Source organism: Nematolebias whitei, chromosome 3 (genome assembly GCF_014905685.2).
Source record: "Nematolebias whitei isolate Nwh7 chromosome 3, NemWhi1, whole genome shotgun sequence".
Lineage (NCBI taxonomy): Eukaryota > Metazoa > Chordata > Actinopteri > Cyprinodontiformes > Rivulidae > Nematolebias > Nematolebias whitei.
Window position 1 is genome coordinate 5,884,320 of NC_056500.1, and position 21,185 is coordinate 5,905,504.

Genomic DNA, 21,185 nt, shown 5'->3' on the forward strand with positions numbered 1-21,185 from the left:
ATTTCAATCTGTTGAAACGAAGAAACAAAAAAATCCAAGCTCAGCTCCTGAATTGTAAATATGAAGAGTGTTTGATATCTGGAGAAGAGGGTTGAGTGTGTAATCAAGAAAAGAGGGAAAGAAAATGAGGAAATGAGTAAGACGGATTTGAAAGAATTAGAGTTTACACACACACATTAGATTCAGAGTTTTCTCTTGAGGCTCAGGCTGATTACGCTCGCTTTCGAGGCTGAATATGATGCAACATATTAAGTCACTTTACTCAGGTTTAACCCAAAATAAATGACGGCGCTAACACTGAACCGTACGAATCACTGTGCGCACGTGAGGTTTGTTTGGTCTGTAATTTAGGATGTCCTGCAGAGTTGAGATCTTTCAGATTCCAGTGCCTTTGTTCAGACCTTTAAGTTGATGATTCAGTGTTACTTCATGTTCTGACTCCACTGAACTGAACTGGGATGTTTTTTATGTTGGTTTGACTTTATACTGTAGATGCTGAATGTTTTTGACAACTTGCTGAATTGATCTGAACATTTTTCATAGTCACGTGTTTCTGTCTTACTCACTGTAGACAAGTGGAACGCCGATGTCTCATTGCTATGGGATTTTCAGGTGAGTGGAGAGAGAGTTTTATCTAGAACGAGGTGCAGGGGTGGAGCCAGGGGGTGGAGCCAGGGGGTGGCCTGGTTAATAAATGAACCTTTACTTTATTTAACCAGGAATATCCCTCTGAGATCACAGCTCTTTTTAGCAAGGGAGGCCTGGGCCTGAAGGCAGCCTGAACATGCATGTTTTAGCCTGTGGGAGGAAACCGGAGCACCCAGAGAAAACTCATAAAAACATGAGGAGAACATGCAAACTCCACACAGAAAGACCCCAAGTCCAAACATGGGATTGAACCCACGACCTTCTTTCTGTGAGGCAATAATGCTAACCACTAATCCACCGTGCTGCCCATAGATTAACATTTGGCCACCCCATCATTTGGAGAAACTATTCTTTTAAGCAATATAAAAACTGAGAGCATAGTTTCCTCAAATGATTGGGATGGTCTATATATATATATATATATATATATATATATATATATATATATATATATGGTGGCAGCCATCTTGGATTTTGATGTGGCAGCCCAATTTTCAAAATGAGCCTTTCTTACACTTAGATGTTGCCACACAAAAAAATGGAGGATGGGTTTTTCCAATTCCCCCTCTTCGCTCTGTGACGGGGAACAATAAGGTCAGAAAAGAACGGAGAGGCGCCAAGATTAAATTTCTACGCATGAAATTAACTAATAATTGATCAGGATGCCTAATGAGTAATGTAACACTGTTTATTTCAGCAGCTTTTACTTAAGTTAAGGATGGAAACGGATTGAAAAGAAGGACGTTTGTAAGCTGGACCAACAGAAACAGGGAAATTAAATTACAAAGGTGAGAACCATCTGCCATCCAAAAACAATGACTTGGTGTTTACCTCGTGAGCCCAATAAATAAATATCTGTATGCGACTATGGTGAGTCCTGTAATCATTTCCTGGGAAAGAACGACACCAAGTCAAGGTTACGGCGTGCTACACAGCTATTTCATCTCCCAGACAGTCGGGAGCTCCCTGCTTGTTGAGAACATTGAGCAGCATCACTGTCTCCTCATCTGTCCCCCAGCCAAAGATTTCCATGTCCTCATCCTCATCCTCCCCCTCGTCTTCCCTGTCGTCACTGTCGTCTGTATTCGACTCGTACTCTGAGGCGATGCCGGACTCACGAAACCTGGCGAACTCCATGCTGCATAAAGGTTTGACTTCTCTGGACAAGAAGTTTGCTGGAGCGATGGGCACGTCTTGCCCTTTAGTCTCCGGCCAGTTAGTCTTGAATGGCGGGGAAGGTGAGGGGAGCTGAGGAAGTGGAGGCCCCGGGGGTCCCGGGAGAAAACGGAAACACTCCAGTTTGAGTAGACATTGGTCCCTACCTAGTGGGCTCCCAAGAGCCCCGTTGGAAGAAGAAAAGGCGTTGCTGGTCCCATCACCGGCGCCAAATGGAGGCAGGTTGACGTCCGACACTTGGGGTTTGGGCGTGGTCGAGTCACAGATCACTGGAGGCACCGTGGACCGGAAGGTGATCTCCAACAAACTGTCCTGAGAGCCCACTGGAGAGAGGAGATGGGGGTTAAAAACTGGACATTAAGAGAGCAGGTGATGAACGGACAGGATGGAAGACAGAAGACATGAATGAATGATCTGTTATTTTATGCCATACGGGTCCACTGTGGGTTGATTTCACTTCATCTGCCTTCAGTTGGGATGGCAGAAGACAAATCTATGTGACACAGATATCTATGAATTGTGGGAAACAAACAGGGTTTTAAACCCTAACAAAATAAATCAACTAAAGCTTTGAGGGGGCAAGAAAGAAAAAACATGTTTCCAAGCATTTCATCATCATCACGTCTCCTCAGTGATGAAGTGGTTGTTTATAGACTGACCTGAAGCAAAACGACATGTTAAAGAAACATACCATATCAAATTTAAACCAAACTCAAACAGGACTTAAAGCTTCTGAAAAGGTTTTTTTTTCCTGATTAAGGACAGCAGAAACAAGGCTCACACTTTGTGAGAGGAAAGGTTTAAATTTATTAAGATTATCTACTCTTCATCTGCTCAAAATCAAAACTGGTCAAGTAGCTAACTAAGTAGGGCGTATTGTTTTATGTACAGTTAACCCCAAATTTATTGCACTGAAAAAAGTGAATGTTTAAACACTTATTAAATGCTTTTGATAGATTCTTTTTAGATCTTATGGATCTGGTCAGCTGGTCTCTCAATGCAATGGATAACATTTTCTTAATGAGCAGACAGGGCAAAGGAGAGCCCTCATGCCCTGAAGAGACACTCGCAGATGGATACACTATGGATTCCTGGGGCCAGTGGAAGATGGTGTGTCTGTACGTATTGTTCATCGAGGATGTTGAAGACACATACATAATTGGATTTATGATAACCGGATTTCTGCTTTTTGGTGTTGACAGGTATCTAGCATATCGACAAATTTGGAAGACATCGGCAGCGGTTCTGGCAATTGTAAGGCTGCCTGCCTTGTATGAAGGAATGTACCGAGCGGTACGCTCTCAGACTCAGATGCTTTACGAGCCGAGCCATAACCTGGATGCGATTCCTGAGAACCTCAGACCACTTGTGGCTCCTGGGACACACTGGTGGGAAGGAATCGACCTTGGAGAAGACTACAAGTTCAGTCTGGTGGTGTGACCACAACATTTGTCGGTTTGTAATCACCAGTGAGACGTACAAGCAGAACTATGAAAGCAGACATGGAAATTCAAGCAGAGGTTGCCTGACCCAAAATAATTGTGTTATCTGAATTTGGCTTCCCCACTTGACCTTGAATTGTCCAGCTATCTCAACTTCTCCTGGTTGTTTATGTGAACAACCCCCCCCCCATCGCTCCCCTCCCGAGGACACCTGTGGATCTGTGTCAGAGTTGAGCTGGTTGATAGACACTGTGCCATCTTTATCAGGACTATGGAACTTTCCGGCAGTCTCCACGGGCAACTCAACCCACGTCTCTCTCCTCGTGCATAAATGTGTTATGATGTCATCAGTATGTTGCAGTTTCATGTGCTGAGGTCATTTTTTTGTAACTTTTACACTGTGTCCTAGATGGGATTTGATTTTTTTTTACACCTACACTCGCCCTCGTGTTTACTTTTCCTTATCTGAAAAAAAAAAGGGCTGCGCCTCTCGAGGCCGGCGGCCTCAGTCACCTCCGTCTCCCCACGTCTGTTTGTTTGTTTATGATTCTCTCGGATGAGCTGTACTGAAAGGTAATTTCGCTGCGCTTCGGTGCAATGCCAATAAAGCAGGACATCCTTGTAAAAGAGATTGATGATCTCAATGGATTTCTTCCTGGTAAAATAAAGTAATAATAATAAAAAAAAAGACAATAAAGCTGATTCCGATCTTTTAAATGACATTTGCTGTTATTCTCACTGTAGGGGCATCATTCTGAGCCTTGTATAAACGCTGCCAAAGCACCATTAAAATCAGCGGAAAATAATTTCAAACGAACCGTTCCCACCTTGGTCACTTTGACCTGTGACATGAAGAAAACGACAGCCGTAACTAACAACGTTAGGATAGATCAGCTTCCTTTAAAAGTGTGGGAGTCGTGATGTGAAAGTAAGCCCCAGAGCTGCGACACACGGCAGATAAGGCGCAGCTTCTGAGGTGATGGATGGTGTCCTCTCGAGTTTAACACATTTCATAATCCAGACTTGGCTCAAGATGGATTCCTTTCGTTTTGCTTTCTTAATTTTCCAAACACTAGAGAAAAGGCTAAAATAGGACTTTCAGGTTTTTCCTGCTTCATGCTGAGGGTTTTATTGCAGGTAAATGTGATGCAACTTTGCAAATGTACACTTTTCCTGCACCAATAATGTTCAGAGAGCATCAGTTAAACTAAAAATTCTTAAGGCTGCAAAATCCTGACAAGTTTAGAGAAAGATCACAACACATATTATGGGGATTACCCCAAAGTAGCCTGACTTCTAATTCATCAGACCAGCCTTTTTCTCCAAAGATGTTCTGTTGGGTTCAGGTCCAGACTAATTGGACCGCACCGGACACGATCCTCTTATGTCACCATTTTCCTTCTTGTGTGTCCTTCTTCAGATCTTTGCTTGCTGCAACACATTTTTGTTTTCAGCGAATAAAACAACATCGTACATAACGACGCAGCCATTAAATCTACATGTAGTGATGGTAAAAAAGATGCGGAACTCATTTAATTGTTTTTTTTTTAGGGTAGTTTAGAAGGAAGTTGTGAACAAATTGCTATTTTTTTAAAACTGATAATTATCTTAAATTCATTCAGGCATCTTTAAACAAATGACCAGAAGGTAAAAACCTGTTTTTACTTGGACACGCTGAGCTACTGTGTACTCACTGGTATGACAAAAAGGAACTTAATATTACTGACAATGAATCTGAAAAAAATAAAAATAAAAATGTTAGAGTTCTGAAGCATTAGAGTGAAAAAACAGTTACTATTGCTCATATTTTGATTTTACTTTGTCCAATGACATGTGTGTCCAGAAAAAGAAAAGTTTGCTGAGTGAGTAAGGGTGCATATTAAAATGTCCAACTCAAAGGGAGAGCAATGAGAATATATATATATTTTTTAATCATTATCACATTTTTTTATGTTTGTTGATGAAATTAAAGATGGTTTCCTGCAGGGTGACATTTGGAGGGCAGGCTGGGCTGTGATGGAGCTGAGAAGATTTTCTGTCTGAAGAGTCGACATAAAAAAAACGTACGAAGCTGTGGGGGGGGGGGGGGGGGTGTGTGTGTGTCAGGGACAAACGGCTTCAGGACGTGAGCGGAGGCTAAGAATACTGAGGGGCTCATTTGAAAACACAATTAATTTGCTCACATTGGTCATCAGATGCTCCAAACATATCCCATTAAGTTTAACACTCAACCTGCTGCCTGCAGGTAATTATGTCTGCTCCTTCATGTCTTCTGGAGGTTTCTTTCATTTTAAGCAGACGTGTTAGGCTCATTGTGTGCAGAAAGACACACTGAACCTTTCTGATATAATCCCACTGAGCTTAAGCTAATCTCTCAAATTCAAGCCATTGTTTAGTCTGGGTGCTGGTCAGAGTGTACCTCCGTCAAACTGCACCCCCACTTCATACCCTCAGTTTTACATTTTGCTTCCAACCTTTACCATTTCATATGCAACGGTTGATGTTTTGTATCAGTTAGGTACAAAATTGTCAAAGCTTTTGCACCTACGCACTTAAACAATCACCATTTCTCACCCATGCCCTTTACCACATGCACGTGCACAAACCTGAATGCACTACACAAATCCCTTCCACCCTTATGTGATCAAGGTCACCTACTCCATTTTAAACTGTTTGGGGAAAAAAGCGGGACTATTTTCATTGCACAGCGATAATACAGACAACTTATTTTCATACTCACAAAGTAAGAATATTCATTCAACCTTTATTCATACAGGTTAGTCCCAGTGAGCCATGGGGACTCATTTACAAGAGAGACCTGAAAATGATACGATGACCAAAGCTGCAAAAGTACAACTTGTCAGAGTGAGAAACTGAAATGAAGCTTTACAATATATTCAGTTTACTCTTTCCAGATGGGGTAGGCTAAAGCAGAACTTGAATTTTTCCTTCATTACCTCTGGTGAAAGTTCGATAACAAGAAATTGGACTGAATTAGATCGGAAATGTTCTGTTTACAAACTTGCACACATTTGGATTCATCACCGTGCAACGAGCTGCATATATGGATTATTTAGGGGTGGATTTCTAAAGATTTATGCTCATATGTAGTCAGGAGTTTCTTTCAAGGAGTTCCCCAGGGTTCTATGCTCGGGTCAATATGATTGTTTCTATAATTGTGCCCCTTGGACCCCTACTTAAAAAAAAAAATAAAAAAAAATAAAAAATTTATTGAACAGTTCTGATCTACTGACATTTAGTTTTCACTTAAACTGCTGTTTGATTGTCTTTCAAAGATTAAATTATAGATTTAAATTTCCTCAGCTTCATCAATGGTACAGAAGAAACAGGGCTTTTGTAGAAGTGGCCTCTAAATTATAGACTCGACTACCCTGCACGTTCGCCAAGCTACAACAAGAGCTGTTTGTAAATCTCATCCTAAAACTCATTTATATTCATCGCCTTTCAAATCTGCTAGAGAGCTAAAGCTTATTTAGAGCTACTTTACATGCATTTTATTAATATTCAATATTTTCATAGTTTAAGTTTTCTTTTCTGGTTACTTTAAAGAAGCACTTTAGTCAACAGCTGTTGTTTTAAATGTACTTTCTGAAGTATCTGCATGTTAAACAGACGAGATGAATTTCTGGAGGTTTTGCTACTGAATTAATTTACCCGTTCACTTGTTGCTGCAGGTGTTGACACTCCCTCTGAGACAAAGTGCTGCCAAGTTGATTCAAGGTTAAAGATCATTCTACTGCGTTTACATTTTTATACAACTTGGTTTCTCATTAAAAAGTGCCTAATACATGTTTGTACTGTGTGTTCCTCTGCAGTTCTACCTTCAGTAGATTCCTTATGTGCATTTCTCTCAACATGTTCACAGTATAAGTGATAACTCCTCCATATGGTGTGCATGTGCTCTGACTCACTGGAATTTGGTCCAGCCATCTTGGTTTCCAGCTCCTGGATTTGTTTAACCAGCAGGGAGATGTGCTGCAGCAGGTCTTTGTTCTGCAGCAGCAGCTGATGGACTCGAGCCTGGGCCTCCAGCCGAGCCGTGGCCTCGGCACTCAGCTGGTCCTTCAGCAGGTGGACCTGCGACAGGACGGGTCAGGAGGGAGCACAGACACAACAGGAAAACATGCACAGAGCTCATTAGTAAATCTGACAAACCTTTGTTACAGAAAAAAACGTTAAATAAAAAATAAACAAAGAGGTCACCATAATGTGAAGATCATGGACAAACCAAACTGATGACTTTTAAAAATACAAAAACTACAAGTTCATGTCTGAAAAAAATATAATTATCCCAATTAACTGAAATGTAATTAAGGAGAAACAGACAGAAACATATATTTTTTATATACTGCCATGAAAGGCAGGGAATAGCACAATCCCACGTGACTGTTTGTTTGTGTTAGCAAAACATATTGTGAACTATGGGATGAAGTTCGACAAAAGTCGCTGAAAGTAATAACTGGATGTACGTCTACAATAACTTTTGGAATCAACTCAATTTAAAATGGCTGTCACAGTCATTCAAACCCAACACACACAAAAATGGCTAAAACTTAGTCATTTGGATAAAGGTAGAGGTAAAATTTAAGAAATAGCTGAGCCTGATCCCCAAAACATACTCCGAGATGTCACCTTGTGTAAGATTTTTGCTTAAAACTTTAAAAATAACTCAACTCTGTCTGCCTGTTACCAAAATATCCTACGAACCACTGGATGGATGCAAATGAAACTCTCTGAAAATAGTCATTAGATGCACAGCTAGGCCTGTCACGATAACAAATTTTGCTGGCCGATTAATCGTCTCAGAAATTATTGCGATAAGTGATAATATTGTTTGAAATTTGACAATAATTAGTAATTGTAAAATTTAAGAAAAAATGATGGTTAATTTTTGAGTGTAGTATCTTTTTTGACCACTGGATGGCAGTATACGACTGTTTGAACCGAAGGATGGATAGTGAGGGAGCGAGCAGTGTGTCTCTTTAAGAAAAATGGGAGGGAGGTCCCTTGACATGACATGGGCTGTCTCTCCTTCCTGTTTTTTTGGGTTCTCAAAATGGCGCAAGCTCGTTGTGGTTTGAGCTCTTTAGCATGGCATTTTTCACACAAAGCTTTTAATAAAAAAAATCAGTAAACAAGTTCTCGGCCTTTTTTTTGCAGAGAAAAAACTTTTAACACGAAGGCACGGGTTTCAACCGTGAATTTTGGAGTTTCGACAAGACGGAGGTTTTTTTCTCGCGGTTGGCCTGTTAGCTTAGCTCGTAGCTTAGCTTCTCAGCTTAGCTGCATTTAGCGATCCAAAAATGTGATTCTGGATCGTTAAAATGGATTTTAAAGAGAAAAGAGAAAGGGAGGGGTCAGTGAAGAGCACCTTTTGTCATCCAGTGTCTTCAGTAGAAAGAGAGAGACACGAAGAAACGATAAAGCCGATAAATGAAAATGAGGTTGATAATTTTAAATTATCATGCGATTAATTGATTTATTGTTTATTGCAACAGACCTATGCACATCGACAACTGATTAATTTTCTGAGTCAACCAAAGTCTCATTTCTAAGAAAGTTAACTTTCAATCCCAAATGTCACAAAACTGATAGTCTGACTTGTAATTTCTGCCTCAGCTGATGTTAGTTCCCTTTAAGAAATGCACGGACTTTCTATAACCTGACTGCAACTTAATGTGTTGCCTTTTTGTTTGAACCATGCTGCCTTTCTGCAAAACATCAACAGAAATTTTACCAAATACCCAAGTCTGAATTGCTGCAGTCATTTTAATAAACAGGCACAGGAATACAATCAACTGTTCAGAGGAGTTCTGCAGATTGTAGCGCTAATTTAAAATAAAAACAAGTCAAGTTCCTATATGACAGTTTTTCCTCCCGTAACCAAGTGCTCCATCAGCTGGAAGCGTTTCGTTCGCAGAGGTTGAGTCAAATAAATGGGCAGAAAACTGAATCTGCAGCTTCAGCTCTTTGACGCAGAACAAACAGCATCGAGAAGCAGTGCAGGAGACAGCCAGCCTTGAAGAAGTGAAAAATAATACTACCTTAATGTCCACAATTGTACTTTTTACTGCTCAGGGTGGTGACAAACAGAGAAGTGATCTTTGCAACTGTTTCCAGACACTACCAGTGTAAATCCTACATCCACAGCTTTATCAACTGTGACGTCACGATGATATATTCTGTAATAAAACTGAATCTTTACAGTGAGGGGGTGATTTGTTCTAATATATATCTCTCGAAAACAGCAAGCGATGCGTGCCGTAACCCTGAACAATAGAACGCTAATGCTTTAACAGATTAATGAGGCTCATTTCAGTGACTTCCTGTGGCTGCCGAGCCGTTTTCAGACGACAGAACTCCAGCACAGCAGAGATCATACACCTTAATCCACACGCTGGCTTTTTATGGAACAATTATATCAAAGCTTTGTACTGAAGCAGCTGTGTTATACCACCTACGTGTGAATGCACTCTTTTAGTTGAGGGAAACCAAATACAAAACATAAAAAAGTAAATCTTGCTCACTTTCAGCCCCATAATTTAACATTTTGTTGCTCTGCTGTGAAAATGAAATTTAATGGCACGCAGTTAATGAATCTTTACAACTTTATGTTCTACACCAGTTTTTACTTTTGCAGACCATGTTTTTTTTTTTTTTAATCTGAAGGTTATTTTTCTTTCTTTTATACATGCTTGGGACATGTCCAGGAGGAAAACCCAGACCTTCTTCTTTCTAGTGAAACTGCTTCTACTGGGTACCCCAAAGTGTTCCCAGACCAGAAAGGATATTCTTCCAAGCAAGTTCTGGGTCTGCTCCACAGTCTCTTTCCAATAAGGCATGCACAGAAAACCTCCAAAGTGAGGTGACCAGGAATCATCCTAATCAGATGCCCAAACCACCTCCGCTGACTCCTTTTGACGTAGAGGAGCAGCGGCTCTCCTCTGAGTTCCTCCTGGATGATGGAGCTCCTCACCTTATCTATAAGGTTGTCTTCAGCCCAGACAAAATCGGGACCACCGCCCTCCACAGGTGTCGGTCTCGGTTTCCCATACGACATCGAAGTGACTCGTCAACTGTTACAGTCCTATCCAGAGCCTTCAGCGTGTCAAAGGGAACCTTGTCCACCCCTGGCGTCCTGCCATCGAACAGCTTAACTACCTGTGATGGACATGTTTCCTAATAGATCTTCAGATTCTGTCTCCTCAGAGATGAACATGGTCCTCAAAGTATTTCGTCTACTGTTCAACAATATCCCCAGTCTGGGTGAGCAGCTCGCAGCAAACCAAGCCCAGTCTGAGACGGGTTCACTTGTCAGAACCTCTTCGAGGCTGAAGTCCTTCATGAAAGTCCTTCATGACCTTTCTGAGTTCCTCCCATGTTAATTGTTTAGGCTTCTGCAAATACAGAAGCCTCAACCCCCTGGTGCTGTTTAACATGAAGTAATGTGACTGGTTTTCACTTGTGTTATAATTTCTAGTACTTTGGCACAGCCGGTGTGCAGAAAAGATAAGTATTTGTTTTGTGCAAAGAAAGACAATAACTAAATAATTAACACGACCTGTCACGACTGTTCTGCATTCATCAGCATTTACTGAAATAGAGAAAGTTTGGACTTTGATTCTGTCGAGTCTGCGTAGCAGGAGGGATCGACTGATCTGCCACGAAGCGATTTAACTGCATGGTATTTAAATCAAAGCGGTGTCAAGTTAATGTCATCGCACCGACTGAGTGCTTTTACAGCCAGAATCGAACCGATCAATCAGTGATAATCCAGCGGGGATCATCAAAGACTAATCAGCTCTCAAACACAGGAGGACACAGCTGTGCACAGGAAGTCTGACCAGCTCAGCCGTTGTTTTAAAGCTGCTCACAGTTTCTGACCGAGTGACAGTATTTTTGAACACACACAAGTTAATTATTTAATTATCTGTTAAAAGGAAAATTTCATAAAGCTCAAAAATCAATGAATGCTTACATTTTCTTTGCCCAAAAGTTAAAAAAATACTGTAAAAAGTTAAATTTTAGACATTTTAGGCTATAAAAATATCACATTACCATATTATTTTTGGCATTTGACATTTGTGACATAAATGACACGATTACAATCAATCAATCAATCAAACTTTATTTATAGAGCCCTTTCCAGCAGCCAAAAGGTGCACAAAGTGCTGCACAATACACAAGTTAAAAACAAACAATTAAAACATAGCAAGATTGCCAAAGAACTACTAGGTATTAAAAGCCTGCCTGAATAAAAAGGTTTTAAGTCTAGACTTAAAATGCTCCATATCAGTGATGGAGCACAAGTCCTGAGGGAGATGGTTCCAGAGTCTGAGTGCAACAACAGAAAAGACCCAGTCACCCCATCGTTTGTAGTTGGACTTTGGGACAGACAGTAGAAAAGTATTGGATGATCTCAGTGTTCTACTATATTCACGAACAGCTATAAGATCAGTCAGATACAGTGGGGCAAGACCATTAAGTGCTTTAAAAGTGAATAATAACATTTTGAATTTAATTCTAAAATCGACTGGAAGCCAGTGGAGAGAAAATAAAACAGGGGTGATGTGCTCACATCTGGAGGTGTCGGTTAAGAGTCAAGCTGCAGCATTTTTGGACCAACTGAAGGCGTCTAATGGAGGATTGGGAGATTCCTGCATATATGGAATCGCAGTAGTCAAGCCTTGAATTGATAAAAGCATGCATGGCCTTTTCCAAATCAGAACAATTTTAAAAAGGCTTAACTTTGGATAAGAGACATAACTGATAAAAACAGGACTTGACTGCAGAGGCTATTTGTTTATCAAACTTTAAGTCCTTGTCAAATGTCACCCCTAAGTTTTTAACTGTGGGTCTGAACTTGGATGTCAGAGCACCAAAGTTACAGGGAGCATCATCATCGAAGAAGATGCATTCTGTCTTTCCTTCGTTTAAAAAACGAAAATTACGGTGAAGCCACTGTTTAATGTCGGCAATACAATCAGAAAAAGGTGTGTGAAGGTTACTGTTTTTAGGCTTCATAAATTTGTAGATCATCAGCATAGCAGTGAAAAGAAAAAGTGATGTCTGGCTATCACTGATCCAAGAGACAGCATACAGAGAGAAGAGGAGAGGACCAAGAATAGAACCCTGTGGCACACCACAAGAAAGAGGGGCAGTAGAGGAAGACAGATTACCCAACATGACAGAGAACGTTCTGTTGGTCAAGTAGGCAGTGAACCATTTGAGAGCTGTTCCAGATATTCCAACACGGCGTTGAAGACGAGACACCAGGACATCGTGGTCCACTGTGTCAAACACAGCTGTAAGGTCCAGCAGCGCCAGAACAACGGGACACTTGGCATCCATGGACACTGGAAATATCATTATGGACTTTTAACAGGGCTGACTCAGTACAATGACGGGTTCTAAATCCAGAGTGAAATGTTTCATAAATAACATGATTTTCTAAAACAGGTTGTAACTGCATAAAAACAACCTTTTCTAAAACTTTGGCTAAAAAAGGCAGATGAGAATTAGGTCTAAAATTTGACAAAATTGATGGGTCGAGGTGAGGTTTTTTAAGAAGGGGCCTAACCACAGCATGTTTAAATACAGCAGGGACAATTCCCAAATGAAGGCAGGAGTTTAAAAATGTTAAAACACAGAAACCCACAGAATTAAACAAGTTTAATTAAGTTTAATTCAAAACTGACATTTCAAGAATGAATCCGTAGGTTTTAGTCTGATTTCTGAATACTCAAAATATCTGTTGAGGATGACTCTCAGCTACGACATTTTCGTTCAAAATCTGTCAAAGTGAATAAATTAAAACCATTTATTGCTAGCTAAAGTCGAGCTGTGGCGGCCATCTTGAATCAAGCTGACAAATGAAATGAAAAATGTAAAACTACAAAATCAAATCTAATGCCATTAAAAAAAAATCACATTCTGTGAACTGAAGAAACAAAAAAGTGGTTTCCAGTTTCATTTTTTTTTTTTGTGATTTAATATCTATTTGGGCCTAACAAAAGAGTTTACAATTAAAATGGTATTAAACATATTTTTATTTTTAATTTCACAGCATGTGCACTGTAGTGGACAACAGGATGATTCCAGCTTGAAAATACAACTGAACTTAGAAAACAAAAAGAAGCAGATTATGGCTTTAGAAAGATGTTTACGAAATAATATGTTTAATTTGATCAAAAATCTAAATTATTTGTTATTCTTGATTGTTGCTTGCAATTACAATAGTTGCTTGTATTTTTAGTTGAATGGCAATCTGTAAGCAGTTCTGCAGTTCTTCTTTTGGATATCTTAGTGGTGATAATCCTGGAAGCATGGTTTCCTTATGGTGATGAGAGCAGAACAGCTTAAACCCCAAAAAATAAAAACATAGACCTAAAAACTAAAGTAGCAAAATAGTAGCTAAAAGAGGTAAAGCGATAGCTAAAAGTAGTCTAAGACAAACAAAGTGTAACTATGCCAAACCAGATTTCAAACTGAACATTATTTTTGAACATATTGAGGAAATATCAGCACATTTTTGTTGTGAATGTAATTTTCAAACTGAATTTTATATTTTGAAAAGTGTAAAAGTTGTACAAAACAAAAGCCAAAGCACACTATTCTCAAACCAGCTAAAGGTTTTGAGGTGCAAATGGGCGAAGTAGCACAAAGCACGCAGAAGTGGAACACATAAATGCACAAATAAAACTAAACAGGAAAACAGTGTGAATGCTGAGTCAGACTGGGAACAGATGCTGGATCTTTGCACCGAAGCCTCTGCCTTATACGGTTTGAACAGAACCAGCGGCGCTTTGATCCTCGTGTAGCCTTAATGTCACAGCCTGCTGTGGTTTGCAAATTAAAGCAGAGGCTCCATTTCAATTTCAGGCTGAAAGGCTAAATTCTCTCACACACCGAATCATTTATATAAAAGAGGCAGGGGAGACAGACACCACTCGGTCACTGTGCACGTCTGCACACACAAGTTAAAAAGCACACTCACAGCTGACTCTTTAGCTGCAGGGACTCCCTGATCTGACCTAGAAGTCCTCCAGAAATCAAATGTTGGCTGCGCCTCCTCCAGTCCCAAGCAACATAACTGCTTTCAAAAGTTCAAAGGAGAAAACTCTCCAAGTCTCAACCCTGTGGAGCGGTTCAGAAGTGGCTCAGCATTAGAGAGGGCCACTTATTAATGATTTCCTGCCACGAGAGGCAGCGCCGCTCTCACTGATTTGATTAGGCCTAACCTTGGAGTTTGATCGTGGCCCAGCAGGCCTTCACTTTCAGCTGACTAAGAGGCAACGGAGTCCTGAGCTAAAGAGGGCGAAATATTCCTCCAGCTGCATGCAGAGCGGGGAACATGCTAATGTTCAGCGCTAACAGTCTGAAGTGTTGACATTAACTTGTTTCCTGTCCCTTCTGACAGATTATGGATGGGAAGACATCTTTATCACCGACCAGACTTTACAACTCAGTCAATTTCACAGATATTTACCTCAAACTGTGTGTGGTAGTAGCTGAGAATGACCCATAACATGTATTCTGAACACTTGCACATTGTGCAAAATCCTTGTTAAACATTTTGCCTAGAACTCACTGGAATCAACGTGGTCTGTTAGCAAAATGTCTCATGACCTACTGGATAAATTGTATCAAAACTTGATGGATGTAGCTCTAAAACATATTTACTTTTCAAGTCGGCCTAATTCAAGATGGCTCCCTCAGCCAACTCTGATTAGAAAACACAAAAATGTTATTATGTGCTTATATTTAAAGGAGAACGTGTGAAAAACGGACAAGAAGGATGGAATATTTTCAGAACGAGACGTATCGAGAGGTCTTAGTCATTAAAACTCATTATGACTTCCTGTTTTTCGCATCTCTGCTCAATGTGGCAACTAGCAGCAGGTTGCCATGGCAACGTTAAAGGCTTTCTGTTGTTGCGTCAGCGATGACGTGATAAGAAAACGAAAACGGAGACAGAAAAGAAACGAGACGAAGCGGGAAACAAAGTGCGACTGGAAAAGGAACAATAGGTCGAGGACGCTCTGGAACATCTGGAGAGCACTTGAATAACGTACGCTGCAATAAAAAGTGGTAAAAACCTTTAAAATTTATTGAGCAATATGTGTTTTTATTGAGCAATAGGCATTTTTTTTATTTTATTTTGTTGTGGTGTTCACATGATTTTATTATTTTTAGTGTATTTAGTTGTAAAAGAAGCTTTGTTTCGCGCACAATGTCCAAGACAAATTTCCCCTTGGGGACAATAAAGTACACATCTGTCTATTTATAAAAACTATGATGTGTTTTAAATAATTACGTTACTTGTGAATTGTTTTAATTACGAGGCTACACTTCAGATAAAAGAAAAGCTGTGAATTAATTTCAAACTAATCTTGCTTTACTGATTAAAATGTATTTTAATTAACGTGCATATTTCCTCTCATGTCAGATATGATAAAAAAAAAACTGTATGATCAGCTTTTTGCGGGTACATTTTTAACAACAAAAGAAGACGATTTTAATAAAAATCCCCCATAACAAAGTTTTAAAATATCTGATTGTTTGTGTCAAACATTAAGCATTTCTGGAAGCAGTGGACGACAAACTAACAGTAAGAGCACACAATTCCTATTTAAACCGTGTTAAAATAAAAACTTATGCTATTCATTTTTAAATTGCAGGGCCGTAATAAAACTTTCTTATAAATGAAAGTAAAGAACTAATTACTTGTGTTTCTCTGTGGTTTCCCCTTGTGAGAGAACCAGCAAACCAACACTGTGTTCCTTCTTATCTGAAGGTTCCTAAACCTGAAGGGCCGCTCAGACCCTGAAACAACTCGTTACAGCTCTAATTGGGCCGCGGCGCGCCATTGTTCAAAATTATTTCCCAGGAGACGAGCAGAGAAGGACAATTTGTCTGTTCCCGATTCTTACTCTCACTACGGTTGGACATCGCTCTGCTTAAAGCCTCTGGTTTAAAAACCAAAACCCAATCCTACTCAATTATTCTTGAAGAATTTTTATTCATTTGTTTCACCTCAGCTAGTTGGAAATTCACATCTGAGTTTGGAATGTGATAATTTTCACAAATTAAGTCAAACAAGTAAAAAAAACTAAAATAAAAAAAAAAACCAGTGGATGGATTTGAATAAAAATCACTCACAAGAAACTATTCAAATTTCAAGATGGCGGCTGCAGCTAATCAGACTTAGCAAACAAAGAGTGGCTCTAAATCCATTAATTGTACGAATATTAAGATAACATTTTATGGGCGTTTGATGAACCCATCAAGGTTTTCTGCAAAACTACTTTTGTAAAGAGCCCAACTAAAACAAAACAGGAACAAATAAAGACACCTTAGGGTTCCTTTCTGGACTAACAGTGATGAAACTTCTGAAACTGGTAGATAAAGCAAAGTGAGACCAGTTTCCTTTCAGACTGCACTGAAGAACAGTGATCTCCAGCCGCCTAACAGGATTACGGCTGGTTCTCTGTGACTCAACAGGCTGAGGATGCCCTCCTTACAGAGTTATCAGCTCTGCACCGCCTGCCCACGCCGGCTTCCTTTCATCTCACAGTGTTTGAAAACCCTCCAGCAGACTTATTTTTTTATTTTGTCACATTTCTGGAGGAAAAAAAAACCCAACATAATAATGGAAATGAGATTTTACTGGTGCAATCATATGGAAAGCATAAGAAACGTGTCTGTAGCGTGTGTGGGCTAAATGAAGTGAGAAGGAAACAGAAAAAAGGACTGAGGAGAACATGAGAAAGAATGGACAGATTACTGAAGTGTGGAGGAACTGGGGAGGTGAAGGGCCAACTTTAACTTTACTTCCCAGAGTTAAAGAAGTACACAGTAAAATAATACCTGGAAAATACTCGGAAAATATTTACGGAAGCAAGCGGTACATCGATGTTCTCCGCCACCGAGGGATTTGAATGGTGAACGTTTATAGTTTTCTAGATGAATTTTAAAATAATTCCTGGACTGGGATTGGACAATGAGTGCAAGTAAACCTAAATGTTTTTGGTGCAAGATACTCAAGAGGGTAGGAGTTACACTGTGTAGAAGACTAGCGTCCTATTTTGTTTTGCTTGTTTGAGGCAGAACAGAGTGACCAGGTGCACTGGTGGATCCAAGGGGTGGCCAATGGTGGCCTTGGCCACCATAAATTAATCTTCGGCCACCCCACAGGGCATCCTAATCGTTTGAGGAAACTATACTTTTAAGGTATATAAAAACTAGAAAGCACAGTTTCCTCAAACGATAGGGGTGGTTAGTTTACATATAATTATAGTGGTGGCCATTTTGGATTTTGACGTGGCAACATAATTTGAACAGTGCCTAGATGCAGCCACACACAAAAATGCAAGTTGGCATGTTGCTTACTTTTGAAATTATTCAGCTCACAAGGTTAACATACAGCCATCTTGGATTTTGACACGACAACCTAATTTTTGAAAGGAACCTTTCTTGCCCTATGTAGCCACACACCAAAATGGAAATTGGTACTAGGCCTTTAACGATTACAAATTTTTCTGGACGATTAATTGTCTCAGGAATTATAAACGATAATATTGTTTGAAATTTGACAATAATTAGTTATTACTGTTAAATTTAAGAAGACGTTTGTTAATTTGTTTTGCATGTAGTACCTTTTTTCAACCACCGGATGGCAGTATAAGACTGTTTGAACCGAAGGATGGATAGTAAGGAAGCGAGTAGAGCGTCTCTTTAAAAACAATGGGAGGGAGGCCCCTTGACATGACATGGGTTGTCTCTCTTTGGTTCACAAAATGGCAGATGCTCGGTGTGGTTTGAGCTCTTTAGCATAGCATTTTTCACACAAAGCTTTTAATAAAAATAAAAAAAAATCAGTAAACAAGTTCTCAGCTTCTTTTTGTAGAGAAAACGGCACGGGTTTCAACCGTGAATTTTGGAGCTTCAACAAGACGGAGGTTTTTTCTCGAGGTCGGCCTGTTAGCTTAGCTCATAGCTTAGCTTCTCAGCTTAGCTGCTTTTATCGATCTATAAATGTGATTCTGAACGGTTAAAATGGATTTTAAAGAGGAAAGAGAAAGGGAGGGGTCAGTGACGAGCACCGGAGTCGATCTTTTTGTCATCCAGTGTCTTCAGTAGAAAGAGAGAGACACGAAGAAACGATAAAGCCGATAAAAGAAAATGAGGTCGATAATTTTAATTTATCATGTGATTAACTGATTTAGCGTGACAGGCTTGGTTTGTACTTAAGACCGTTTTCAAATGACCACGCTCACATGGATGGGACGAACTAACGAAGGCTATTTCCAATTCCCCCTCTTAACTTCTGCAACGAGGGACATTAAAATGGGGGAGTGGGGGGGAGGAAAGGATGAGTTGAAGCATCAGGAGGACTGATGGGAGAAAATAAAAGAAGAAGTGAGAAAAATAGATCAGTTTGAGCTAAAACCCAAAACATCCAAAGAGGCAGGGAGACAGAGCTGCAGGGTTAAATTTCATCATGAAGCAGACAGACGGTGACCCCCCCCCCCTCAGTTTTAATACGTCATTAAAGACCTCCACTTGCACTCATGTGTAGATGAGCTGTGATTAGTGTTGGCCGTCTGACTCATTTCCCTCCATTTACTGTGACCTTTGCTCCGGCTCTGCTTCCAGGTTGAACAACAAGAATCTCTCCCGTCCCTCCATGATCGCAGGCTGTTTGGGGGAGTGGTGGGCATCAACAGGCAAAGTGACCCCCCCTTTTCACCTTCCATGTTAATCTCTTCTGTGACGAACAGAAACCAACGCTGCCTTCGGATTTCAAACAGCACTTTGCGACGCAGCTGGTGAGATTTCAAAGCCAAGCAGGTGACAAATAGGAAAACGATTATGGTGAAATATATTTTGTGATTCAAGAACCTGCTGATTTTTAGCATCTGTGATATTTTATTTGCTCAATTAAAAAACAAACAAACAAAAAAAAAACTGTTAAAATATTTTCCATTAACACAAAACCTTGTAGAAACAGAACAGCTGCTGGTGGGTTTTATCTGAAACATTGAAAAGTTTGGCTAAATGTCGCGCAAAACTTTAATAAAAAAATAGTTCCTCATTTTGCTTTAAACTTTGCTTTTTTTTTTCAACAAGTATATACATTTCTTTATTTTTGAATAGTGTTAAATTAACAACCTATAAGTCAATAACAAATCGGATGCCAGCAAGACCCTAAAATAAGACAATTGTATTTATTTTACATAATTCAAATCCTCTAACAGCTTAGGAACTGATTATATTAATTTTTAAGCTTAGCAAGAAAAATGAATGCCCATTTTTTTCCAGAATTTCAGATGTGCAAACGTTTGCAATTGTTTACTCACTCCAGGAGTTGACACCAATTTTCTGTAATTGTCTTTAAATTGTAATTTGATTTTTGTAATTTTCTGTAAAGTGTGTGATTTTGTGGCAGCTTTTATCACAACAAATGTTACAAATAAAGTCCTTAAATCTGCTGAATCTGATAAATGAGCAGCTCTGTGTGAAACAGCACGTCATATCTGATTTTTATAACTCTGCTGCATCTTTATGCTGTCGTTTGTTATTAAAATAATAATAATCTCCTCCACTTAGGAGAGAAACTCCTTCCTTTCCTTCTAGTTGGGTCATGACCCGACTGATGGAAAAGGCTCAGAATTCCTCGGCCACATTTTAACTCATCAAGCAAATATTTTCGTTCTTGTTCCACAACTTTACACACATTGCAAAACAGTTTTGAAACATTTAATTTAATACTTCAGGAAATTAATTTTTAGGGGTTTTATCAGCAATATTTGATGTAAAATCAGTTTTATTTTAGTTTTAGACTGATGTTCACTTTGAAGTCTTGGATTCCAGGAAGTGAAAAGTGGGAGGGGCAAAGGTTATTGGTTAAATTAGTGAAAAAGTTCTAGTAATTGGTCAAGTTATAAGGCTGAGCAAAGTTCACAAAGATTGGTTGGATTTGTCTTAGAACCTCCTCACTTCCTGATTGATGTCACATGACTCTGCTCTTAAAGAGGTTTGAGATTTATTCAGAGTTTCTGTCAAAGGGACTGGAGATGAATCAAGTTTTTGCTCGGTGAAGTTTGGCAGCTGTAGGTTTGTGCAGAAAGAGGTTTCAGATTCATATTTTCTTCAGAAATAATCAGACCATGGAGGAAAAAAACAGCAAACCCACATCAAGGACCCTGAGGCACCCCATAAAATCACACTTCTTGTTTTTTTGTGTGCTTTTTGCTGATAAACGCCTAGATGAGCGATGGTATTTTGTACCTATGGCATGCAGAATCCATTTATTGTTTAAAGTAGGTAAAAATTAAGACTTATTTCCCCCCAACATCTGAGATTTATTTTATTTTCCCATTCTGAAATAAACATTTACTTAAAGAACGTCATTACAACTAGGGTAAATACAATTTCAGGGTTCTCCTTTATTTCAGCAACAGAATGTGTTGAACAAAACACATTTAAAGTTGCTCCAGAGTTCATTTAGATGACCTAACTCATGCCGCCAGTCTTGGTTTAGGGTTAAAGGTCACCGTCATCAAGCAGTAATTTCATTCAGTCACTGATTTTTTCAAAATGATTTACTTTTCACATCTTTTTGCTTGACAGAAGCTAAAAGACTGGGAACCCTTTGCAAACTGAATAAAGACATTACAGATTATATTTTACCAATTTATGTAAATACTTGTTATTTATTAATTAAAGACACAACTGATGGATGTTGCTGTTCTCACGCAATTCCTGCCTTCTTAAAAAAACACTAGTTCTTCAAAGAAAATGTCTCTCTTTAAACTCTATGAAAGCCTTTGAAACTGCAGATTTGAGATATGTATATATGTATATATATATATATATATATATATATATATATGT

The 21,185-nt window shown here is 39.4% G+C and overlaps 1 protein-coding gene across 1 annotated transcript in view; it reads right to left on the reverse strand.

Moving 5' to 3' along the window:
* Window positions 1-1,575: 1,575 nt before the first annotated feature.
* The window catches only part of nos1apa (nitric oxide synthase 1 (neuronal) adaptor protein a), a 207,209-nt gene continuing 187,599 nt past the window's right edge, over window positions 1,576-21,185 (reverse strand). The window contains exons 9-10 of the mRNA XM_037697917.1: window positions 7,199-7,364; window positions 1,576-2,147 (exon numbers count right to left, since the gene is read on the reverse strand). Of these exons, the coding sequence (XP_037553845.1) occupies window positions 1,576-2,147; window positions 7,199-7,364 (738 nt within the window). The remainder of the gene's footprint in view (window positions 2,148-7,198; window positions 7,365-21,185) is intronic.